This window comes from Haliotis rubra, unplaced genomic scaffold (assembly GCF_003918875.1).
Source record: "Haliotis rubra isolate DU_JTF1 unplaced genomic scaffold, ASM391887v1 Scf301, whole genome shotgun sequence".
In the NCBI taxonomy this organism is placed as follows: Eukaryota; Metazoa; Mollusca; class Gastropoda; order Lepetellida; family Haliotidae; genus Haliotis; species Haliotis rubra.
The window spans coordinates 314,240-341,551 of record NW_025766971.1 but is presented as its reverse complement, the minus strand read 5'-3'; the positions used below and the strand labels follow the sequence as shown (position 1 = coordinate 341,551).

The following is a 27,312-nucleotide window of genomic DNA, read 5'->3' as shown; positions in this document are numbered from 1 at the left end:
GGTCAAGGTCGTATGTCAAAACAGCGGTCATGGCTGCAGATACGGCGAAAGTTGTCGTGCCTCAGATAGAAAACTTGTTTTCCAGCGATGGGTATCTGAGAGATTTTGAAAAGGAAATACGACGAAGGTAGGCCGGTAGTATGCACTAGTTGTCATCGCTGACAAGACTCTTTGCTGTGTGCTAAATGGCAACATGGCAACTCTCTGCCTTACCGGTGTGGTTTTCATGTGTTCGTGCACGGTGTGACCATGCGCGTCACACGATGCATACATATTCTGTGAGGATATATATGTAGACTTATATCTACTGTAATTTAGATGTCAGAGGCTGGAAAATAACGTCTTTATTGAAAGCTAATTTTTGTTTTGTCGTCATGATATGGAAATATTTTTACGAAGACTGGAAATATTTATTTCCTTACCCCGTTTGCATCCGTGAAGGTCCAGGTTAGAATTGATCTTCAGTAACTCGTGCTTGTCGTAAGAGGCGACTAACTGGATTAGGTGGTCAAGCTCGCAGACTTGATTGACACATGTCATTGTATCCCAATTGCATAGATCGATGCTCATGCTGTTGATCACTGGATTGTCTGGTCCAGACTCGATTATTTACAGAATGCCGCCATATAGCTGGAATATAGCTGCTGAGTGCGGTGTAAAACTCAGCTCACTCACTCACTCACTATTACGGACGCGTCGTTCTACCGGCAACATTACAGTGTGGTTTATAGTGGTGGTCCGATTAATTGAAATAATCGAAGATTGGTCGCAGTGACTAAACGACCAAGCAATCGATCATGTTTTCTCATAATCGAACACAAACAATTCTGGAACACTTGTTTTCATTAACAGTATTTTTCACTAGGTTGGTTTTGTGTGTTACATTTCATAAGCACTACAAGCTCGTTCCAAGTCATGATTGAATTTATCTTAAAGACTCTAAGAAATTTATGTTCCTAACATACTAGTCATCCTTTAAAGATGTGAAATTTTGCCCCAACATTTAGCTCCCCAAGAACTACATTTGTTTATTGCACAGAGTGACGCTCGATGTAGATTCTACACTGTTATCAAGCTAAAACCAAATGATGAGAAGTATATATGCTGTGAGTATGTTTTGACAATCAGCAGATTGACATTAACAACAACATGTAATTGAATAACAACTGGTACATTATTGGGAGAGGCCAGATGGGGACTAAGAACAACAAATGGAATGGTGATGAACCCAATAAACCGGGAAAGATTGGGGATTCAGTTGTACCAACAAGCTGATAGGGTGCTTTGATAGAGTCTATAGTTTGATTAGTTCTTCATTGGTCTGTCGCTTTCATGTGACTGCAAAATTTGGTTTTGTTGCAATTATTTGATTTTGTGTTAGTGAGCAACCATTGGTCTCAAGTGAAATCAAACAGACTATGAGTTGGTGGGTTACTGGTTGAGGCTCATGAAGACATGTTGTAGGTGGTTCCGGCCATGTTCTAGGTCATGGCTGCTGAGCAATGTTCTTAGCGCAGCTTGGTCAGGGTTGAGATGATGCCAAACTTAGTTTTAGGGGGCTGGTTTGACAAATTCAAATCTTATCCACTAAGAATCAGGACGGCACAAAAAGAAAACTTTTGGAAGCCATCAAAAATCAGCCACAAACCTTTGATCAATAGAGACCAAGGATACTACATACCATTGGGATATGAAGAACTAATCAAACTATAGACTCTATCAAATCACCCTATCAGGTTGTTACAACCTAACACCCCACCCTCCCTTGTTAATTGGTTTCATCACTAGATCCATTTGTTGTTCTTAGTCCCCAACTGGTCAGCCTCTCAATTACGCTTTATTTGACAAAAACATACTATGTACATGTATATATACTTCTCATCATTTGTTGTAGTCACTTTTAGCTTGATAACGTGTAAGAATCTACATCGTAAACGCCGCTTCATACAATAAACAAAAAGTTGTTATCCATAGAGTTGTATGTTTCATTTTTGACTGACCAACTTCTAGAATGCTGTTCAAACAATGTTTTATTTGGATATGATGTAACTACTATAACTGTGACACATATATCTGATATGATGATGTTTAGCAATTATTGGTTGTAAAGATGAATAATAGAGAGAGTTGTATATGGAAACAGGAGTGTAACTGACAAACACATAATGTTAATAAAGTAAACACAATAAATTTAAATAATTTAAAATGAAATGAGATTTATCAAAGTGGTTAAAACAGGCTAACTACAGAAAAGAGTCAATTAAATCTTTTATCTACTCAATCAATTGCCTTTCAGTAACGGTATGTGTCAGTTTCTTTAGCCTAAATGATGATTTTAATTAATTATTTCACAATATATTCTAATTCAGTATCACAGAAATAACAAAGCATATTTACCAGTTGAAGGCCTCCAGAAATGTAGTGTCGCCTGCTCTTTGAATATCAGGTAAAGCTATCAATGATGACAAGTTTGGTATTCAATTTGGAGAAAACAATGCTGTAATATTCACTGCATCATAGTTAAAATTTTTTTCCTTATTTTTTTGTGCATTAAAAAATTTCATAAATGATGCTAACCAATTATTTTCTATGATTGATCGGTTGTAATGAACCAATCATCAATTATGAGATTTTAACCAATTCCCAACACTAGTGGTTTAACGAAGTTATAATGAAAACATATATGTGGAAGCTGCAGGAAAGGTCATCAAATGGAGAATGCGTTCTCTCTATTATTTACAGACCGCTGCCATATAGCTGCCATGCTAAGCACAGACCGGACTATTACTTTAAAGGACATGCTCAAGTTTTGTATTTAACCAAATTTGAAAACAGTTTTTGACTATTTATTATGTTTACATGTGTAATTGTTCATTAGCTTTTCTTTCTTAAAACTTGACATATTTCACAACAATTCATTCTCTGCTTTTTCAGATATGGCTGTTTCAAGGACATAGTGAATCGGATAGATGAAAATGAAGATTCTCTGGAGAAATTCTCACGGGCATATCAGAATTATGGCATTCACCGAAGGGAAGATAACTCCATCATTATGCTTGAATGGGCTCCAGCAGCAGAGGCGATTTATCTACGCGGAGACTTCAGTCAGTTTACACACATCATTCTCAGTATTTTGGAAGTTTAAAGATTCACCTACCTCATTATTTAATAGGGGTAGGGGTAGAGTAGAGATTAAAGTATTCTCTCATCGCACCAAAGATCAGGGTTCACTTGGGTACAATGAGTAAAGACCATTTGAGATGTCCCTGCCATGATATTTCTGGAATGTTGCTAAAAGTGGCGTAAAATAAAAATGCATTCACTCTTGATGTGATACATATTAGTGTAAAAGTGTCGCTGTTCGATATGTAACTCAATACTGGATATTGTACCAATGTAATATGTACTGTTCACTGGCTTTGAACTTTTCCATGTTCCCTGATCTATATGTGACAAGATATAACTGCTGTCTCACAGTCTGTGTTTAACTCAAATCATTAGGAAATTTGTGTGCTGGCGATAAGGTGCCTGACTCTGAGAGTGTGGGTTCGAATCCCGGCTGGAATTCAACCCAACATGAGTACTAGAATCTGTACTCTGTTGAGAAAGTGTAATCCCAAATATAACACATTACATTTGACCACATTCTAAATGGCATTGTGCATTCATAACTATATGAAGCTTGCACCTGGTGTATGTAGACATTGAAATTCTGTTGACTCAACTGAACCTAGTTGCATTGAAAATGGTGCCTATTAACTACAGACAAACTCACTTGAAATGGAATCAATTGTACAACTGATATAAACCCTCCTCTTCTCATCTTTGTCATAAGAATGATGTGAATTTATACCCAGTGTCTGCAATAATTTTAATTTTTAGAATAAAATGTGAATAGTTAATCATGTTTTGCAATGCACGAAGCCACATTGAAATATAATTCTAAATTTTTGTATAATTCTTTTCCTGCATTTACAATACAGATGTATCCTGTGGTAACATTTTGGCTTACTTTGACATAATGTTTCGAAGTCGCACGCTTCGGGGTGGACTTGAAGGGCACTTCTTTCAGGAACCAAGGTCTCCAACATTACTTGTGGCCAAATCTGGCCTGCATAAAGAAACTCTGCTGCTGTCATTGCATGATATAATCTCAGATTGAATGTTGTCACATAGGGCAAAATGAGTTCAATTTGCTTGTCATAATCAGTATTTCATTAATAAACTAGAAAGTACAGGTTCAACACAAGCCTTGTGTGCTAGCCAAGTGGTCACAAAGCCTACAGTGTGCGAAAATTTACTCTGGTCCTGTGGTCCCTGGCTAGTAAAAATTCACCAGGATAACTTTGCAGTGGTCCTGGTGGCCAGTGAATTTTGTATTGATAGCTAAGTAAATCTACGAATGTTATTTTGGACCAGTGAAGTACAGACAGGACCACTAATTATTGTCCACTCACTGGTCCTGTGGTCTAGTGGGAAATTTTGAAAGGTTTCTTTCCCTGGTCAAAGGGGGTGGTGGGGTAGCCTAGTGGTTAAAGCGTTCGCTCGTCACGCCGAAGGCCGGGTTCGATTCCCCACATGGGTACAATGTGTGAAGCCCATTTCTGGTGTCCCCTGCCGTGATATTGCTGGAATATTGCTAAAAGCGGCGTAAAACCAAACTCACTCACTCACTCCTCCCTGGTCAAAGGTATAATCCTGTAAACTGTCATAAGTATATGTGCACAGATTCATGAAGTACCCACAATTTGATGATGTCATGCCCAAGGACCAATGACAAGTTATTCATAACAGTGGGAATTGTAATGTATGGTACATAAAGTGGAATCATTTTAATGACTTTAAAGATACATTTTATGAATAATCTTTCTACGTAAGTCATCATTGGGTGCATGCAGAAATAAATAAGAAGTTGCAATTTTCAATGTCAGGTTGCATGAGTGCATGTTGTGTATGGTTAATGTGAGTGCATGGAACCAGGGGTGGAAATAACTTTAAAATTGCTAGTGTACTCGGTACAGTGGGACATGTAAACTCACTTGCCCTGATATTTTTCCACTATAAAGGCCGATTTTCTTTTTGATTTTTTTAAATAAACAACATAATTAACATTGGCAAGTCAACTGGACACCGGTACAGCATGATATGCAAATTTGCTTGCCCAACAGAAAAAGCACTGCACTGGGGCGATGTGATGGGTTATTTCAACCCCTGGGAACCTTTGGCTCTGGGTTCAAATCCTAGTTTGTCATGATTATTCGTTCAGGTTTGTCAGTACCATATTCTTTCATGGGATTTAGTTTGTGAAAGTAACATCAGAATTGCTTCTGGGTTCTCCTTTGACATCCGGCTGACATGTTATGATATGACTGAATACATTTTAAATGCAGCATTAAGCTCAACTCCCTGTAAAGTTGTTATGACTAATGACTCTCCTTGACAATGTTTTGTTATGTCCTGTAAGTATATATGATATGTTTACATATCTTGTGTTGGTTTGCAAAAAGATGTATGAAAGAACTAGCTAGTTACCTGGTGATATCTGTGATCACTGGTTTGTCTGGTCCAGACTGGAATGTATTTGGAGTGCCCTCCAGTAGCTGTATTGTTGCTGAAGGGGGCGTCAAACGTTATTCACTCTCAGGCTTGTTCAGAGAATAACCAATGACCAACAAGGAATTATGGCTGATCAGTCTTGAGAGAATAAATTAAGCCTTTATTAGGAACTTTCAGCATTAGTAATGAGGGATAGCGATTCAGTGATTCCAAGTTGCAGAAATATTTTTCTATTTTCCATGCTCTTTTTTGTGAGAAAATGAACAAATTTGTGGGTTTCTGGGACTCAGATGAAGACATGGCTTCATCATTTTACTGTCTTAAACAATTGATTGTCATCTTCAAGTATTGTGACACTGTGTTTCAGTGTTGAGTTATTCAGGGCCTCTTTACAAACAATAAGAACAATGGAACAATTGTTATGATGCCTCTATTTACAAACAATAAGAACAATGGAACAATTGTTATGATGTGTGGAGATAAGGAGACATAAACCAGCAATGAAGCTGATCAAGGTGTATACCTGCCAAGTCGTGGGACCTCTTGATTAACTTTTGATGGACTTTAGATAGTCTACTATTCTTTTGGAAAGCCTGCTATCAAGTAACTTTTGTGTAATTAGCAGTTGTTGTGTATTGACAATTCAACTTTCAACTCTATTATTTAGCATGAATTTTTCATCATTATGTAATTAACTCTTCAAACTTATACAGTACTCTCCCTAGTGTACTGTGATGTCACTGCATTGTGACGTCATAACTCAGTTAATAAGTGACGCCATAGTCCTAACTGCCAGTTCATCTGATGAAGGGACCTGGAATGGTCTCAAAAGCATGAGTGAGAGAAATTAAAAAGAAGTTTAATCCATAAAGATATCTTGGACATCATTGTACAACTTCTAAATACCACTGAAAGACATCAATCGTTATGATGTTCAGTGAGAATAGCTGAAAGGTATATCCCTTATATCCTTCCCCTCGAAGGTAATAACTATATATATATGTATGTGTAATCACCAGTTAATAATGACTGATACCACATTCATCTTTGTGAGATGAGGGACATTAGGGGAGCCTAGTGAGTAAAGCATTTGCTCTTCATGCCGAGGTCTGGGTTCGATTCCCCACTTGGGTACGATGTGTGAAGCCCATTACTGGTGTCAGTTGCTGTGATGTTGCTGGAAGTTTGCTAAAAGCGGCGTAAAACCATACTTACTCACTCACTCAGTCGGTGTGATATTGCTGGATATTGGTAACAGTGGCATAAACCTCACTCACTCACTTTGCCAGGTGAACATTTTCTGCTGAAGACAGATTCCGATGTCACGTTGTACAGGAGACACACAAATCATGCTGATATTGGATAAAAAACATAATCATGTTAACACTGCAGATGACTGGAAGATTGAGGAGAAATTCTCCTTCAAGAAGTTGGACTTTGGCAAATGGGAGCTGCAGATTCCTCCCAACCCGGACGGATCCTGTCCCATCAAACACCTCTCCAGACTGAAGGTAAGCAGGTTGTCACTGAATTCCTCCCAGTAGTTGGAGCATAATCAGTGTGTGAAATAGTCTCCAAATATTACTAGCCAGTCGGGCTAGCTATGCCTGAAAGTTACTAGCCCACAAGATAATTCACTAGCCCAAAATTTGAATGTAGACAGGGGTTTCATCATTAAGCTGCTAATATGATGAACATTTTTATCAGGCCATAATCTTGCATGATTTTAAAGTGTATTGTAACTTAAGTTGGAGAGAGTGATGTATTTACAAAATGCTCCCATGAAAATTCACAGTCACTGGCCCAACTGGATTTTTACTAGCCACTAGTGTTGGGAATTGGTTTAAATCTCATAATTGATGATTGGTTCATTACAACTGATCAGTCATCGAAAATAATTGGTTAGCGTCATTTATTAAATTTTTCTGGTTATGTTTGTTAATGCACAAAAAATAAAGAAAAAACATGTAGTTCTTTTGTTTTTTTGCAAATTGCACAAAATGCATTTGCAAATTTCACATCTTTAAAGGATGACTAGTATGTTAGGAACATGAACTTCATGGAGTCTTTAAAATAAATTCAGTCATGAATTGGAAGAGCTTGTAGTGCTAATGAAATGTAACAGACAAAACCAACCTTGTGAAAAATATCGTGATTGCAAACAAGTGTTCCAAAATTGTTTGTGTTCGATTATGAGAAAACATGATCGATTGATTGGTCGTTTTGTCATTGCGACCAATCTTCGATTATTTCAATTAATCGGACCACCACTAGTAGCGACAGGCTAGCGGGCCAGTGGCTATTTGGCACACACTGGGCATAATATGGCCACAGTCTTCTGTTCATACCCTATAAAGATCTGGGCAAGATTAGGTGCTCATCAACATCTTTGTCGTAAGAGGCTACTACCATGATTGGGCGGTCAGGTCCGCTGACATGGTTGATGCATGTGATTGTAGATTGCTGTTTATGCCAACAGTTCTGGGATTGTCAGGATTATTTACTGACCACATTCATATTGCTGAAATATTGCTGAGCACTGTGTTAAACAACAAACGAATCCTGTACACTTTGGCAATGACTAGAGGCCTCTTTTAATTCATTGTAAAACTGAGGTCTGCTGTCATTGTCTGCCAAGAAAATGTAATATTTATATGGTCTTTAAATGGTATTTAGAAGTGATACAGATAAGGAACAGATTTTATGGATGTCAACTTCTATATTAAGAGGAACACAACGTTTCGGAGTATATCCAGGGCTTCAGATAGGGCAGTATCGGCGTATGTACAGATACAAAATATGCACGATACGGTAGCAAATAATTTAGAAAACATAGCAGGTACGCACCACAGCAATTGTGAACGGTCTTAGAATCATTTACAGACGTATTTCTCTGAAAAAAAATATTGGTTTATTGTTTATTGATTTGTTTACACAAGAGTATCAATGTTGTGGTACATTTATGAAACGAAACACGTAATTGCTGATACGCCATTAAATTCCACTCAGTACTTTAAATGTACTCTTAAGGTTTTCCAGTACTCCTGTAGTGAAAAAATATGGAGTACGTACTCCTGATGTTGAAAAATTATCTGGAGCACTGATATCCTTACTGTATCCTTACTTCGATGAAAGAACTCTCTTCCTTTATCTTTTTATGTTAGATATGTTTTCTACATACATAATATGACATGATCTGTAGTCAACACTGAGCAGTATTTTTCCATATGAATTTATTATGAACATGTTTTATAAGCTTTCAGAGTTGAAACTAAGCTTTATAAAAGTACATCATGCAGATCACATGGTTCTCCATATATGGTATGCAGTGTATCCATTGCCAGCTGTTCGCTTCTAGTTGGGCATTAGGACTAAGACTGGTGAAGTTGTGGACAGAATCTGCCCGTGGGCGACGCGGGTTGACCGACCAAAGGACGTGGCCATCTACGAACATGTGTTCTGGGACCCCCCTGAGTCTGAGGTAGGTGTGTCGTGGGATCTAAGAGGCAACTAACGGGATTGGGTGGTCAGGCTCGCTGACTTGGTCGACACGTCATCGTATCCTGTAGATCGTATTGTGTAGATTGATGCTCATGCTGTTGATCACTGGAGTGTCTGGTCCAGACTCGATTATTTACAGACTGCCGCCATATAGCTGGAATATTGCTGAGTGCGGCGTTAGCCAACCAATCAACCAACCAACCAATCGCAAGTGAGGAGTATAGATTTACTTTTACCCTCTTAGTTAGAGCTGTGTACTCGTTGAGAGGTGTGTAAAGATTTCAGCTGGCATACAGAGATAAATATTCTGCTTCTCCTTTTTGTTACTTTCAGTTCTTGAAAAACTAATGTATTTTCAGATTTATGTACCAAAACATCCTCGACCGTTCAAACCAGACCGTCTCCGTATCTATGAGTCACATGTCGGAATTGCATCATGGGAAGGCAAAGTGGCGACATACAAGGAATTTTCACAGAATGTCATCCCAAGAATCGCTGACTTAGGTAACTGCACTTTCAATGACTGAAATTAAATCCTGCCACTGTATTGTAAAGTCTTCTCCATGCATGCCTTAGACAAGTAACCGCCTCCGTGGTGTAGTGGTTAGAGCGTCCGCCCGGAGAGCGGAAGGTCACGGGTTCGATCCCCGGCTTTGTCATACCAAAAGACATTAAAATATGGTACTTGTTGGTCCCTGTCTGGTGCTCGGCATTAATGGGTACATCAAGGACTGATCGGCTCGGAGTCAGTATACTGTGTCTGAGTGGGGTATTCATGCTTCACTGTGGCATGGTATCTCAGTGAGCTAGAACTATAAAACCAGCTTAAGTCTGGGCTAGTACAAGCAGCCGCACATACACATACACACGCATGCATGTCGTCAAATGAGCGAAATTTTCTTAAGCACGACGTTAAACCCAATTTCACCTCACCTCACCTTAGACAAGTGCAATATTTGAGGACCGTCCTTCCTTGTTTTAGAATGTAGCTGAAAGTAGGACAAAGCCAATCCTTTATCACCCAGCGTTCTCTTTCTGTTCAATATCCTGGACCTTTTCACCACCATTGCTTCACTATCCAATGTTTGTTGTAGAGGGACAGTGGGGTAGCCTAGTGGTTAAAGTGTCGCTCATCACGCTGAAGACCTGTTTGATTCCCCACTTGGTAACAATATGTGAAGCCCACATCTGGCTCTGGTCACAACATTGGTGGAATATTGCTAAAAGCGGCATAGTAAATTTCTAAGACTTATGTCACTGTTTTAACTCAGATCGTCCAGTTGTTATACCCTGATCACGTGTTGAATGTGTACTCCCTCCGACAGGTTACAACGCTATCCAGCTGATGGCGGTCATGGAGCATGCCTACTATGCAAGTTTCGGCTACCAAGTCACAAGCTTCTTTGCCGCCTCGAGGTGAGTCATACTGCATGTGTTACATTTTGGTGTTCACTATCAAGTATGTCTAATGATCGTTATCCCAAACAATGTTATAATTATATACTTAGACTAGATTCTGTGGTAGGATTACTTGGGTTTCAAAAATACGTAAACTCTTAAATGAGTATGGAATTGGTTATGTTTGGCGTTCCCAAGACATCGGAAATATGTCATTATTTTTATCATTATTTCAGCAGAGGTTAGTTGGTTGTTCAAAACAAAATATCAGTAGCAGTATCATGAATTCATCCAGTCTTGTATATTTTAAAAGTATTATATCATCTTTGCCGCTTGATAATCACATTTTAAGAATTAATGTAAGAGACTTAAGAAGATATTTATGTTTGTTAAGATTCAATGCATTACCATTACGGTGTAATATTAGATGGAAGGAAACCATGAACACAGATGTAATTTGTAATAGTAATAGAAATGAAGATGAAGTCCACTTCCTATTTGAATGTGATAACTATGTAACACTACGAACAACTTATTTACCTCTATGAAATAAGTTAACAAATGCTTGTAAATTCATTAAGTTAATGACTTCTAATGACATGGGGGGCGTTGGGGTAGCCTAATGGTTAAAGCATTGGCTCGTCACGCCGAAGACCCGGTGTAGCAGCCCAGAATAACCCCCCACCAGATTATACCCCGGGGTAAACTATAGGCTAGCCCAGTTTATACCCCGGGGGTATATTCTGGACCAGGCAAAAGTATACCCCTCCAGCCCAGACTATACCCCTAAAAAATTATGTTGACAATTCACTCAATACGAGTGTGTGACTCGGGCAATGGTTTTGGTGTCATTTAAAGGAATTTGTAGGTGCATTTCATTTACATTACTGCATAATACAAAATTTATTAAGTTTTTGTTGAGTGCCTCTCTGCAATATGATATTTTCGACTTTGCGTAACCCAGCCATGCTGATATATCAAGGTTAGTAGTTAGTTATTTGCTTTATTCAGCGTAGCACACACAACTAAGGTATTTCGGCAACGGGGGTAGTACAACATGAACAGATTAACTACGGGCACACTCTACTCATCAATCTAATTAGAGCTGTACCATTATGGAGGTGGGTGTTGTCTTAATTAATACCCTACTCCACTGTCTAACAACTGGCTGTCTAACTAATGGGAGGTAACCGGTGTGAGAAGGGGCTGGTGTGAGTAGGGGCTGGTATTTATTTATTAATATGAACAAGTGACTCTGGAGACTGATCTCGGTGTCATGTAAAGGTATTTAAAAGTGCATTTCATGTTAAAATGTGACATTTATATTTACAGTGCAGTTGGTCAGTCAATGCAATGGCTGATGTACCCTGCCAGCTTCAGCTTGAAAACTCACACTGATTATGCTTTGTATCTGGACAATGTATCAGACCATTTCACTGTTGTAACCATTGTTTAATTGTGTGAGAAGTACAATAAAATTATAGTAGTATCCTTAATCACTTGTTTTCTGTAGGGGTATAATCTGGGCTAGGGGGGTATACTATGGCCTAGTTCAGAATATACCCCAGGGTATAAACTAGGCTAGCCCAGATTATACCTGGGGTATAGTCTGGGCTAGCCCAGTTTAACCCCGGGTATAGTCTGGGACGGGTATACTCTGGCCTGTTACACCGGGTTTGAATCCCCACATGGGTACAATGTGTGAAGCCCATTTCTGGTGTGCCCTGCCGTGATGTTGCTGGAATATTGCTAAAAGCGTAAAACCAAACTCAGTCAGTCAGTCTTATGACATGGTACTTTTATTGAATTTTATTTATCAAATCGTCTCTTAAATGTCGATCTTCTGTATATTGACAACACAAACGTCTGCCTATTGCCATTATGCACACTATCATTTATCTTGCTTTTTGTACATGGACCAATGGCCTACAAACTGAAATAAACTTTAACTGCATCCTTACTGTCAAAGGGACATCACCCTCCACCTAATTTGGGAAACAAGTCTGTCAGAGCTGTCTTTGAACATAGTTATGGTTTTATGTGAGTGAGAGAGTGAGTTGGGTTTTTAACGCTTTTAGCAATATTCCAGCAATATCACGGCTGGGGACACCAGAAATGGGCTTCACACATTGTGCCCATGTGGGGATTCGAACCCGGGTCTTGGTTTTATGAGAAAAATGACCTTGTTATAGGAACAGAGGCTTTAACCATTAGGCTACCCCACCGCCCCTATGGTTTTATGTAGAAAAATGTACCTTGTTATAGGTAAATTTTGACAGAGGCATTTAGAAGAAGGCCAGGGTTAGATTGGTCTTAAGCAACCAATGCTTGTTGTAAGAGGCAACTAATAGGATCAGGTGGTCAGGACGCTGACTTGATTGATACATCATTGTATCCCAGTTGTGTAGTCGATGCTCGTGATGTTGATCACTGGATTGTCTGGTCCAGACTCGATTATTTACAGACCTCCACCAATCTGGAATATTGCTGAGTACAGTGTTAAACACAAACAAATAAATAAGACTCCTGTGAACATCTGAGCTGGGATTGGTCTTCAGCAAACCATGCTTGCTGCCAGAGTTGACTAACAGGATTATCCCCCACCGTGATATTATATATGGAATAGTGCTAAAGTGGCGTTACTCACTAACGCGATCAGGTAGTGCATGTCATGGTGTCCCAGTCACATGATTCCGATGATTACAAAGTAGGAAGGCGTTTCCTATTCTCGCGGTACTTACGGATATTGGCTGAAAAAATAACGTGTTTACCGCGAGAATAGGAAACCCGCGAGAATAGGAGACGGACCTATATATGTTACTGAAATATTACAAATATTAAACAACAGTATGAACGACTGAATCAGTTGACAGATATCAATTTGCTTTTCAGTCGGTATGGGTCTCCGGAAGATCTGAAGGAGCTGGTTGATGTCGCCCACTCCCGCGGCATTGTGGTATTGCTCGACGTCGTACACAGCCATGCTTCAAAGAATGTTGTAGATGGATTGAATCAGTTTGATGGCTCTAATTCATGCTACTTCCACGATGGTGGCCGTGGCACTCATGATCTCTGGGACTCGAGGCTCTTCAACTACACAGAGTGAGTTCACATTTCGGGTCGGCCTCCATGTGGTAGTGGGGAGCATGTTGCCGGGAGACCTAGGGGTGGAAATAACTTTAAAATTGCTAGTGTACTCCGGTACAGTGGCACATTTAAAATCACTTGACCTGATAATTTTCCCACTATACCGTCCGTTTTCTTGTTGATTTTTTAAATAAACAACATAATTAACATTGGAAAGTCAACTGGACACCGGTACAGTGTGATATACAAATTTGCTTGCCCGACAGAAAAAAACACTGGACTCGGACGTCGGGCAATGGGTTATTTCCACCCCTGAGACCAGGGTTCTATGCCATGGGCCTGTGCTTGTTGTTACCCTGGCTGGTGCACACCATCATAGGGTGTGAGTGAGTTTAGTTTTACGCCACCTTAACCAATATTCCAGAATGGACTTCACACATGATGTGGGGAATTGAACCCGGGTCGTCAGCATGACTAGCGAACGCTTTAACCACTAGGCTAGCTCACTGCACCCACACCATTATGGAATTAAACTAGTCAGTATACTGTGTCTGACTGGGGCAGTGGGGTAGTCTGATGGTTAATGCGTCAGCTCATCATGCTGAAGACCTGGGTTCAAGTCCCAATATGGGTACAAGCCCATATGTGTGAAGCCCATTTCTGGTGTTCCCTGCAATATTGCTGGAATATTGCTAAAAGCAGCGTAAAACCATACTCACTCACTGTGTCTGATTAGAATACCTATGTGAAAATGTGGCAAGGTATCACTGTGGCCAAGCCCTAGAAAACCAGTACTAGTTTATACTAGTACAACTAGCTACACACACATGCACATGATTGACACAGTGTTAAACCCAGTTTCACTCCATCTCTTGTTGCAGGGAGTGATTATTTGAATGTAAATAGTTTGAAATTACATAAATAGTATGGTTTAAGAAAGGACCTACAGTTGTGTATAAATATATTTAGTGAAAGAAGAGTGTAGGTGGATCTTTGTCTAAGGCTCTGCAACCCTGTACAGAGTTATGTCCCTTAGTCATGATAGGAAAAACCAAAAGACGTTAAAATATGGTACTTGTTGGTCCCTGCCTGGCGCTCAGCATTAATGGGTACAACAAGGACTGGTCGGCTCGGAGTCAGTATAATGTGTCTTAGTGGGGTATTCATGCTTCACTGCGGCATGGTATCTCAGTGGGCTAGCACTATAAAACCAGCTTAAGTTTTGGCTAGTACAAGCAGCCGCACATACACATACACACGCATGCACGTCGTCATATGAGCGAAATATTCTCAAGCATGACGTTAAATCCAATTTCACCTCACCTCACCTCACCTCACCTCACCTCACCTCACCTCACCTCACCTCACCTCAGATCGCCTCCGTGGTGTAGTGGTTAGAGCGTCCGCCCGGAGAGCGGAAGGTCGCGGGTTCGATCCCCGACCGCATCATACCAAAAGACGTTAAAATAAGGTACTTGTTGGTCCCTGCCTGGCGCTCGGCATTAATGGGTACAACAAGGACTGGTCGGCTCGGAGTCAGTATAATGTGTCTGAGTGGGGTATTCATGCTTCACTGTGGCATGGTATCTCAGTGGGCTAGCACTATAAAACCAGCTTCAGTCTGGGCTAGTACAAGCAGCCGCACATACACATACACACGCATGCACGTCGTCATATGAGCGAAATATTCTTAAGTACGACGTTAAACCCAATTTCACCTCACCTCACCTCACCTCACATCACCTCACCTCATGATAGGAAAATGAGACTTCGGTTTGAATCCTTGTTATGATTTTGGGTTTGTCAGGTTCGCATCTGCGCTTCTTTGTTTCATCAAAGTGAGAAATGTCTGAGACCTACATCACTTTGTCTTTTTGCTCACATGTAGCTGACAAGCCTTGATATCAGTGTGTGAAACTGCCACTGGCCCGCTAGCCCGTGGCTAGTAAAAATCCAGGCGGGCCAGTAAATCTCCATAGTCAGTGGCCCGATTGGCGAGTGAACTTTCATGGGGTAATTTTGTAAATATATCACATTAGCAGCTTAGTGATGAAACCGGTGTCTACATTCAAATTTCGGCCCAGTGAATTATTTTGTTGGCTAGTAACTTTCAGGCATAGCTAGCCCGACTGGCTGGCAAAATTTGGAAACTATTTTGCACATTGCTTGATATCACTAAAAACTGTTGAAAGTGAACTACTCATTAGAAACTGTTACGGCCCAAGGAAGGAGATGTGGATTGGTTCTGAGCTTTTTATGATTTTAATACAAACACTTACTCATGAGCATATATATTTACAAGTACAAATCAATCAGTATTCAAAGTATTGATATCCCACAAACCATTTTAATATTAAGTTCATCATAACTGCCTTTAGTCATCTTAAACATGTTAAAACTAAAGATTTCATGCTTGTATTTATTTCCAGGTGGGAGGTTCTACGATTCTTACTGTCTAATCTAAGGTGGTGGATTGAGAAGTACGGTTTCGATGGGTTCCGATTTGATGGTGTCACGTCCATGTTGTACCACACGCATGGGATGGGTAAGGCAGTCTGCTTCAGCGTGTGAGTGAGTGAGTGAGTGAATTCATCAGCATACACCCAGTCTCATCTCAACTAGCAAGAAGTGTGAAAGCTTTAACATTTGTTAAGATATGACCTATTTTTAAACATATCTGAGTGAGTGAGTGAGCAAATTTAATGCTGTTATTAATAGTCCAGTTACACAACTGCAGTCAGTAAGTACCGGTAATCAAGTCTGGGATACCCCAAGCCAGTTTCTAATCTCACACACAGTTTTATTGGCAGGGTCCAGATACAGATTGGTCGGACATTGTAACCATCTGATCCATATTTTTTAACGGTCTCGGAGCAAATCTTTCGAACAGTGTTATCAAGGTTTTTCCTTCTATATTTTCTGGAATGATTTTGACCGTCTCCGTGGTGTAGTGGTTAGAGCGTCCGCCCGGAGAGTGGAAGGTCGCGGGTTCGATCCCCGACCGCGTCATACCAAAAAGACGTTAAAATATGGTACTTGTTGGTCCCTGCCTGGCGTTCGGCATTAATGGGTACAACAAGGACTAGTCGGCTCGAAGTCAGTATAATGTGTCTGAGTGGGGTATTCATGCTTCACTGCGGCATGGTATCTCAGTGGGCTAGCACTATTAAACCAGCTTCAGTCTGGTATAGTACAAGCAGCCGCACATACCCATACACATGCATGCACGTCGTCATATGAGCGAAATATTCTCAAGTACGCCGTAAAACCCAATTTCACGTCACCTCACCTGGAATGATTTTATTATTTATGTACAGGGCATGGATTTAGTGGCCATTACACCGAGTATTTTGGTTTGAACACGGACACAGAGTCCCTCGTGTACCTGATGCTGGCCAACTATATGTTACATTCTCTCTACCCATTCATCATAACAGTAGCTGAGGTAAGATGTATCATTGTAGTAGACCTACCCAGGGGTGGAAATAACCCATTGCCCGACGTCCGAGTCCAGTGTTTTTTTCTGTCGGGCTAGCAAATTTGTATATCACACTGTACTGGTGTCCAGTTGACTTTCCAATGTTAATTTTGTTGTTTATTTAAAAAAGTCAACAAGAAAACGTCCGGTATAGTGGAAAAGTTATCAGGGCAAGTGATTTTACATGTGCCACTGTTCCGGAGTACACTAGCAATTTTAAAGTTATTTCCACCCCTGCTACCAAAGAAAGCTTTCCCAGTGTGCAGAAAAATGCAGAAAAGTCCACATTTATCGTGGAACATAATACCTCGCTACTGAAACAGTAAAAACGGTAACAAAAGACTATGAAACTGCAACATTTTTATATCAACGAACTATGACTTCTACTGTGCATGTGTGTTAAGATCCATGCTTGTCTGCATGCATGCTACTTTCAAATTTCCAAGCAACCGTGAATCACCTCGCGTAGAAAAAGTATTGAATATGTCGAAATAATTGCTGTCAATCATTACGAATGGAAGGTAAACTAAACAAGTGTGCACACAAGTATGGTGATGATACATGCCAGGTAACACAACGTAAATACTTTGAAAAGGGATTGTAACTTTGTCCAAGCTGGAAAATGTCAACATGCGGGCGAGACTTCCTCTTCCATGTGCACATGTGCAAAATCAAAGTTGCAGGGTCTTCGTTTTCTGATCCAGTTTTAGCGATTTAAAGTTGCCGTTTTTACTGTTTCAGTAGCGAGGTATTTTGTTTATGTTGCTATTTCCACGATTAAAGTTGACTATTCAGCGTTTTTCTGCACAGAGGGAAAGTTTTCTTTGGTAGGCCTGTGAGTGGGATATTGCTGTTAATTGTAGCTGATGTGATGTATAGCCTTTGTCCAATTGTAGCTTTAGTGAGATACGGAATTTAATAGTAGAGTTATGTCCCTTGGAACGCTCTTAACGAATTTGAAACCAGTTCAGTTCCATCGACAACATCACGTGCGACAATTTTTGATGTACAGAGCAATTGTTTACATTCTGAATATGGCAAGTGATCTCTGTTTGGAAGCTGTGTGTCTCTAAGTTTCAATTATTGATTTCAGGCAAGTCGATAATAAGTCTTTTATTACATCAATAGGAAGCTAAGTGAGTGCATATGCCCCGATATGTATAATATAGGCCAAAATATTGTGGAAAATGTGTGACATTGTGCCTTTAAAGATGATAATGTATTTATTCAAGATGTGATGCGTGTCCACAGGAAGTGTCGGGGATGCCAGCCCTATGCCGTCCAGTGGAGGAGGGGGGAAGGGGATTTGACTACCGACTGGCCATGGCTCTTCCAGACATGTGGATTAAGGTAACACTTACATACAGTTTGTATTGTATACGTACAGTGTGTATTGTATACATAATATGTGTATTATATACGTACAGTGTGTATTGTATACATACAGTGTGTATTGTATACGTACAGTGTGTATTGTATACATAAAATGTGTATTATATACGTACAGTGTGTATTGTATACATAAAATGTGTATTGTATATGTACAGTATGTATGGTATACATACAGTGTGTATTGTATACATACAGTGTGTTTTATTTATATTCAGTGTCTATTGTCTATGTACAGTGCATATTGTGTGTGTACAATATGTATTCTATAGTGAAAACTCCAGACAGAATAGGTTCCTGTTACCCCATCCTTGTCTCCGTGTGATAACTCCAGATAGAATAGGTTCCTGTTGCCCCATCCTTGTCTCCGTGTGATAACTCCAGATAGAACAGGTTCCTGTTGCCCCATCCTTGTCTCCGTGTGATAACTCCAGATAGAATAGGTTCCTGTTACCCCATCCTTGTCTCCGTGTGATAACTCCAGATAGAATAGGTCCCTGTTACCCCATCCTTGTCTCCGCGGTGATAACTCCGATAGAATAGGTGATAACTCCAGATAGAATAGGTCCCTGTTACCCCATCCTTGTCTCCGTGTGATAACTCCAGATAGAATAGGTCCCTGTTACCCCATCCTTGTCTCCGTGTGGTGATATAGGTTCCTACCCCATCCTTGTCTCCGTGGATAGAATAGGTCCCAGTTACCCCATCCTTGTCTCCAGATAGAATAGGTGTGATAACTCCAGATAGAATAGGTCCCTGTTACCCCATCCTTGTCTCCGTGTGATAACTCCAGATAGAATAGGTCCCAGTTACCCCATCCTTGTCTCCGTGTGATAACTCCAGATAGAATAGGTTCCTGTTGCCCCATCCTTGTCTCCGTGTGATAACTCCAGATAGAATAGGTTCCTGTTACCCCATCCTTGTCTCCGTGTGATAACTCCAGATAGAATAGGTTCCTGTTACCCCATCCTGGTGATAACTCCAGATAGAATAGGTGATAACTCCCCGGTGATAACTCCAGATAGAACAGGTCCCTGTTACCCCATCCTTGTCTCCGTGTGATAACTCCCGATAGAATAGGTCCCTGTTACCCCATCCTTGTCTCCGTGTGATAACTCCAGATAGAATAGGTTCCTGTTACCCCATCCTAGTCTCCATCACCAGTGATGTGAAATATCTTGATTTCTTTGAGATAATTTTAGCATTTTTGCACCAATATACTTCTCTGAGATTTATGAGGATAAGTCGATATTCAGTTAATGATTATCAATCTCTGTGAACTTGAGAACTAGTCTCTGATATGTTGTTATTGTTACCAGCTTGTTAAAACTTACAGGGATTAATCACTGGGGCTTGTATAGCTGAATAGGTCAGGTCCAGGTCCAACACTCGTTCACTGATAGCCATTGACATATAACTAAGTATGTAGGTGTTGGACCTAGGATGTATGATTTTCAGCAATACAAGCCCCTGTGGAATTAATGGTACTGTTACTCTTTTTCTCACATACCTACCCTTTTGTCCCTCGACTGAGTACTCCAAAGCTTAATTTCAGGGTTTGCATCTCTGCAATAATCTGGCGTGTTTGTTTCAGTGTTTGAAAGAAAGCAGTGATGAAAATTGGAACTTGGGCGATATATCGCATACACTGGTGAACCGGCGTTACGGGGAGAAGTGCATCGCGTACGCAGAGAGTCATGACCAGGCGCTGGTGGGGGACAAGTCCCTGGCATTCTGGCTGATGGACAAAGAGATGTATACACACATGTCAACGATTTCAGAGCCGAGCGGTATCATTGACAGGGGAATAGCATTACACAAGATGATACGACTTATCTCAATTGGACTGGGTGGAGAAGGGTATTTGAATTTCATAGGTGAGTGTGAAACTGTATGAGGGTTCCCATGAGTTTAGAAACCGACTGATTGAGCGAGTGAGTGAGTGAGTGAGTTGTATATTGCTGCAAGTGAAATTAATGCTGGGCTCATCATTATAATGTTAGTTTCGTTAAGTAGCATTTTGAAGCTGGTACGATAAACAGGAACACTTGTTATGGTTAGACAAATTCTTCATTGCAATAGATGCAGCATTTCGTTCAATATTTTGCTTGATAACAGTGTAAGGATCTACAGTCCGTTTGAGTCAGAAACGGACCGATGAATTGCAAATTTTATCATTGTACAAAATTGCCACATAAATATAAATAGTACACATGTTTATCGTTTACTAATACCCAACAGCTTTCTTATATTTGAAAATTTTCCGGACTCCACCCAAAAGTTCTTTAAGAAACTATCATGAAAATTTTGACACAGTTCACTATTTGTTACGAGGGAGGAGTGCAGAGAAAGGGACAGCCAGGTGTGCGAGAAAGGATGGAGACGGCACAGCACAGGCTAATGAATCAATAACTTGGTGGGCACTTGTGCACGTGCTTCTCTAACACCTGGCTGTCCCTTTCTCTGCACTCCTCCCTCATAAATTTTCATGATAGTTTCTTAAAGAACTTTTTGGGTGGAGTCCGGAAATTTTCAAATATAAGAAAGCTGTTGGGTATTAGTAAATGATAAACATGTGTACTATTTATATTTATGTGGCAATTTTGTACAATGATAAAATTTGCAATTCATCGGTCCGTTTCTGACTCAAACGGACTGTACACCGAAACGTCACATCTATTGCAGTATAGAAGTTGTCTATCCATAAAAGGCGTTCCTCCTCATATATGTTAGTGTTTGGACATTTAAAATTTTGACCTACCCTTGCACTTGGAGGATGCTTGATGCTGAAACTGCCATCTTCCATGTAGAATAACTGACTATGTATCATTCCCTTGTGTTCAGGTAACGAGTGGGGTCATCCAGAGTGGCTGGACTTCCCCCGTATTGGCAACAACGAGAGCTACCACTACTGCCGTAGGCAGTGGAACCTGGTGGATGACAAGAATCTGAAGTATCAGTTCCTCAACAACTTCGACCGTGACATGATCCACCTGGAACAGAAGTATGGTTGGCTCAGTCATTCTCAGGTGACTGATGGCAATGGTTGACTAATAGTGGTGCTTGACAAGTAGTGATGCTTGACTGGTAGTGATGTTTGACAAGTAGTGATGCTTGACTGATAGTGATGTTTGACAAGTAGTGATGCTTGACTAATAGTGATGAGTGAGTGAGTAAGTGAGTGAGTTGAGTTTTACGCCGCACTCAGCAATATTCCAGCTATATGGCGCCGGTCTGTACTTAAAGCTCAAATCGGAGAGTCCTTGATGGGTGACCGTGTTTGGCAGTCTGACCAGAGTTTGTTCAAAATTGCCTCTGTTCACCCAGCAGGAAAATGGATGAAAAACAGACTATAATGAGGCAGCTTGGGTTATCCGGGTAATAAATGGCCTTGATTGTTGCATACCTAGTGTGGAGTTTGGCGCTATATAAATGGACACATTATTATTAATCGAGTCTGGACCAGACAATCCAGTGATGAACAGTATGAGCATCGATCTGCCCAGTTGGGAACCGATGACATGTGTCAACCAAGTCAGCAGCCTGACCACCTGATCCCGTTAGTTGCCTCTTACGACAAGCATGGGTTACTGAAGGCCAATATTCTAACCCGGACCTTCACAGGTCTGATAGTGATGATTGAAAAGTAGTAATGCTTTACTGATAGTGATGTTTGACAAGTGAATTGAGTCAGTGATAGTGATGTTTGACTGATAGTGAGGTTTGAAAAGTGGTGATGCTTAACTGATAATTATGTTTGACTGATAGTAATGCTTAACTGATAGTGATGTTTCATGAGTAGTGACATTTGACAAGTAGTGATGTTTGACTGATAGTGATGTTTGACGTAGTGATGATTGACAAGCAGTGATGTTGTTTGACAGGTAGTGATGTTTGACTGGGTAGTGATGTTTGATGGACTGATAGTGATGTTTGACTGATAGTGATGTTTGATGTGAGTGTTTGACAGGTAGTGATGTTTGATCAACAGCATGATAGATCTCTGCAATTGGGAACCGATGACATGTGTCAACCAAGTCAACTGGCCTGACCACCCGATCCCGTTAGTCACCTCTTACGACAAGCATGGGTTACTGAAGATCAATATTCTAACGCGGACCTTCACGGGTCTGTTTGACAAGTAGTGATGCCTGACTGATAGTGATGTTTGACAAGTAGTGATGCTTGACTGATAGTGATGTTTGACAAGTAGTGATGCTTGGTAGTCATGTTGCTTGTAGTGATTTACTGATAGTGATTGTTTGACAGGTAGTGATGTTTGACGGATAGTGATGTTTGACAGGATAGTGATTGTTTGACAGGTAGTGATGCTTGACTGATAGTGATGTTTGACAGGTAGTCATGCTTGACTGATAGTGATGTTTGACAGGTAGTGATGCTTGGCTGATAGTGATGTTTTACAGGTAGTCATTCTTGGCTGATAGTGATGTTTTACAGGTAGTTACGCTTGACTGATAGTGATGTTTGACAAGTAGTTATGCTTGACTGATAGTGATGTTTGACAGGTAGTGATGCTTGACTGATAGTGATGTTTGACAAGTGAGTGAGTGATAGTGATGTTTGACAAGTGATGGATGGATAGTGATGTTTGTCAGGTAGTGATGCTTGACTGATAGTGATGTTTGACTGATAGTGATGTTTGACTGATAGTGATGTTTGACAAGTAGTGATGCTATTAGTGATGCTAGATTAATGATGACGCTTGCTTGACTGATGGATGGTGATGCTTGACTGATAGTAATAATTGACTGATGACTGACTTATGGTGATGTTTGACAAACAGTGATGCTTGTCTAATAGTGATGCTGGGATAATGGTCATGTTTTATATTGATGTTTGACAAATAGAGATGCTTGACTGATGGATGGTGATGCTTGACCAATGGTAATATGTGACTGATGTTGATGTTTGACTTATGGGGATCCGTGACTGATATCCTTGTTTGATTCTGCTCTTTGACTAGTAGTGATCTTCACTGCTGGTTGAATACATTTGAATATGATATAATAGCACACAGCTGTATTCCAGATAAATAGGGTAGTTAAAGCGTTCGCTCGTCACGCCGAAGACCCGGGTTCTATTCCCCACATGGTCACAATGTGTGAAGCCCATTTCTGGTGTCCCCCACCGTGATATTGCTGGAATATTGCTAAAGCTGCATAAAACCCAGCTCACTCACTCACTCTCTATATGATGACCAGATAACTGAAAGTTCTGTTGCCACACTGTTCATACTTGCCACACCAAGATATGAGTGATTGATTTGTCTTTCAGAACTATGTAAGCTGCAAGCATGAAGGTGACAAGGTGATAGTGTTCGACAGGGCAGATCGCCTCGTCTTCATCTTCAACTTCCATCCTGACAAGAGCTACACGGACTACAAGATTGGAGTTGGACTTCCAGGAAAATATCCTTGATTATTTTGTGATATAGTTTTGTGTTTGCTGTTTAACACTACATGATGGTGGTCTTGAAATAATCAGAGGCAGTGGGGTAGCCTAGTGGTTAAAGCGTTCGCTCATCATGCCGAAGACCCGGTTCGGTTCCTCACATGTGTACAATTTCTGAAGCCCATTTCTGGTGTCCCCAGCCATGATATTGCTGGAATATTGCTAAAAGCAGCGTAAAACTAAACTTCACTCCCTCACAAATAATCAAGCCTGGACCACACCATCCTGTGATTGACATCATGAGCATCAAGCTCAGTACTTGGGACGCAGTGACATGCATCAACCAAGTCAATATGTCTAACCAACCCTATCTTGTCAGGGGTGGAAATAACCCATTGCCCGACGCCCGAGTCCAGTGTGTTTTTCTGTCGGGCAAGCAAATTTGTATATCACACTGTACCAGTGTCCAGTTGATATTCCAATGTTAATTATGTTGTTTATTTAAAAAATCAACAAGAAAACATCCGGTATAGTGGAAAGATTATCAGGGCAAGTGATTTTCCATGTGCCACTGTACTGGAGTACACTATCAATTTTAAAGTTGTTTCCACTCCTGCACGTTAGTTGCTTCATACAACAAGTATTATTTGCTAAAGGCCAATTCTAACCTGGATCTTGACAAATGTCCTTAGTGTAGTGATGTGATTGTTTCAGTCCCAGTTGCATGGGCAGCCATATTGGAAATCTCCATTTCATCAATTACTCAGCCATTTTTGTATTTATTATGTCAAAGTTTGATAAGCTTGTTTAATTTAGCCAACATGCTGTGAAATGTCTGATAAGCAAAGGCTGCTATTGTGTCTTTTGCTAATTTACCTTTGTGTGAAATGTCATATAATGCAGTTTAATCTGGAAAACGTCATACCCATGTGAGCTGAGGATAGTCCCAAAATTTGTCATGGATGGATGGATGGGTGGGTGGGTGGGGATGGATGGATGGGTGGTTGGGTGAGTGGATGGATGGAATTTGGGTGGATGGATGGATTGATGGGTGGGGGGATGCCAATCTCCCAATGCGTGTTTGCTGGAGAGTATTTTACTCAACACTGTTAATCAACATATTGTCTGCCATTGTTTGACCTTGACCTTAGTCACATACAGAATAGTGCTGGACTCTGATGCTGAACAGTATGGTGGCCACAAGCGTCTTGACCACAACATTGAGTTCTTCACCAAGGACGAACCATGGAATGAACGCCCTCATCACACCTATGTAAGTAGTCTGAGACTGCCAGTCACCTTGTTAGATGCATTTGATAGAGGTTATCTTGTAAAGGGTATCAAAAATACTTGTCTATAAAGATAAGTCTGTGCCCAAACCTTTTTGTGTGTATTGGCACTAGCTTGTCTGTTGACATTTATTATAGCTTTTAAAGTTGATTTGTGAGCAATTCTGAACTGTGCTTAACTGGTACGTTTGCCAGGGTGTGGTTTGTCGCTATTGGCATTATTCGCAGAATTAAGATAACTGGTCTTTTAGAAGCTTAGGAAGATTTAAGACAGCTAACACTGACTTGCTAAGAGATATGGGCGGTGGGGTAGCCTAGTGGTTAAAGCGTTGGCTCATCACGCCGAAGCCCCGGGTTCGAACACATGGGTACAATGTGTGAAGCCCACTGCGCCATGATGTTGCTGGAATATTGCTAAAAGCGGCGTGAAACCAAACTCAGTCAGTGCTAAGAGCTAAGGGTCTAGTCATTGGGACTGGGGTGATTGGTCTTAAACCTGTGTCAATTTTTCACATCCTTTCCACCCCCTGCCATGCTCATTTCTAATCAAAGCCCATAAATTACAGGCTGCAGTATATATTTCAAGTGTTATTTTTATATGTACTATTTTATTTGTCCAACTTTCAAGGTGTACATCCCATCTCGAGTGGCCATTGTCCTGGCAAAGGTGGACTAGCGTCAAACTGCGTAGTCAAGAGGCGAATGTGCCTGCACAGGGTGAAGGTCACATTCAGGTGGCACATAATGCTGGCAGAGGCTGACGTAAAGCTGTGTTCCCAGCTAGGACTGTGTATGTATTTGTTATAGTGCAGGGTTTGCATTTATTTCCATGTTACTATAAGACTTAAGAAAACCTTGTATTTGTTAATATTGCTAAGTACACAGTCGCTGTAAAGGTGGGGCAGTGGGCTAGCCTAGTGGTTAAAGTGTTGGCTTGCCACACCGAACACCTGGGTTCGATTTTCCACATGGGCACAATGTGTAGCCCATTTCTGGTGTCCTCCATCGTGATATTGCTAAAAGCAGGGTAAAACCCAACCCAACTTACTCACTCACTCACTCACTGTAAAGGGCTTGCAGAGAGTATCAAGAACCATGCACATCAATGTGTAGAGTTTTACAAGCCACAACACAACTTCCAATATTAATCCACTGCACAATGCTTCTGTCGGTGCTCTTGAATGCAAAATGTAGAAAGCATTGTGTATGTCGGCTTATTTGTCCAAAGTGTTGAAACAACAAAGGTATTCATGGGTGAGTTTATGAAAGATCGTTTTGTGTTTGACAAGTTCTTAAGAAGTGCTTGAATATAGTCTGCCATGACTTCCAGTTAGGGCATGGTGAAAAATATACACCACTTCAGATATACATAGGTACCTGGCCCTTATATTTATGAAACAGGGCCCCGTTTCACAAAGCTCTCGTAAGCCTAAGATTTCCTCGTAGCATTCGTACCTCCTATGTTACAGTATAGGAGATTCGAATGCTACGAGAAAAGTTATGAGATCTTAGGCTTACGAGAGCTTTGTGAAACGAGGCCCAGGGCTGTGATATTGACAGCTGGTTGTCTGTGTATGAAACATTTGTAGGTGATCTGAATATTCCCTGTGAGTTTCTGGAACAAATGTCGAACTGTCTGGAGTATATTTGACAGTGTTTGTTATGTATAATGATATATATGAGTTGCAAAGTGTACTGTTGCTTTGTGAAGAAAATGAAGCTGAAAAGTCATCATGTTGTTTATTGTATTTAGCCATCTGGCTGATATCCCAGCAAATGGATCTGTTGTCACGTTCTGCTACTTGGAGGATAGAATATCCTGGTGTTGTTCCGATGATCGAAAAAAATCGAAAATCGATCGAAAGAAGGATAAAAAATGATTATCGATTGTGAAAAAATATTTTTGATTAATCGGAATTTTGTTGTTTTTGTATAACACCCTTGAATTAAGTATACTTACCATTTAATTTGATGAATATTCACGGAATACAAGGTATGCATCGCCATGACTTCAGGTAAAACTGACAGTCTACCAAACCACGATTTTAACCGTTGTTATTGTTTTATTACAACTCCAGTGTCTCTTGCATGCATGCATTTCATTGCATGACAGTATTAGTTATAAGAAAACATTAATAGAAAAAATCTGGGGGAAAACCCTTGAAATTGGTGATTACATTAAAAATGTATATATTTCGACTA

At 40.5% G+C, this 27,312-nt stretch overlaps 1 protein-coding gene across 1 annotated transcript; it reads left to right on the top strand.

Annotated features, from left to right (window-relative positions):
* On the top strand, positions 1 to 26,841 carry LOC124282718 (1,4-alpha-glucan-branching enzyme-like). The gene is made up of 15 exons (XM_046718736.1): positions 1 to 127; positions 2,935 to 3,104; positions 6,949 to 7,067; positions 8,915 to 9,037; positions 9,417 to 9,561; positions 10,383 to 10,473; positions 13,348 to 13,557; positions 15,972 to 16,087; positions 16,860 to 16,987; positions 18,272 to 18,370; positions 20,004 to 20,286; positions 21,254 to 21,438; positions 23,705 to 23,838; positions 24,977 to 25,094; positions 25,739 to 26,841. The coding sequence occupies exons 1-15, from the start codon at positions 30 to 32 to the stop codon at positions 25,784 to 25,786; spliced, it is 2,067 nt and encodes a 688-aa protein (XP_046574692.1). The 5' UTR covers positions 1 to 29; the 3' UTR covers positions 25,787 to 26,841.
* The last annotated feature ends 471 nt before the right edge of the window (positions 26,842 to 27,312 follow it).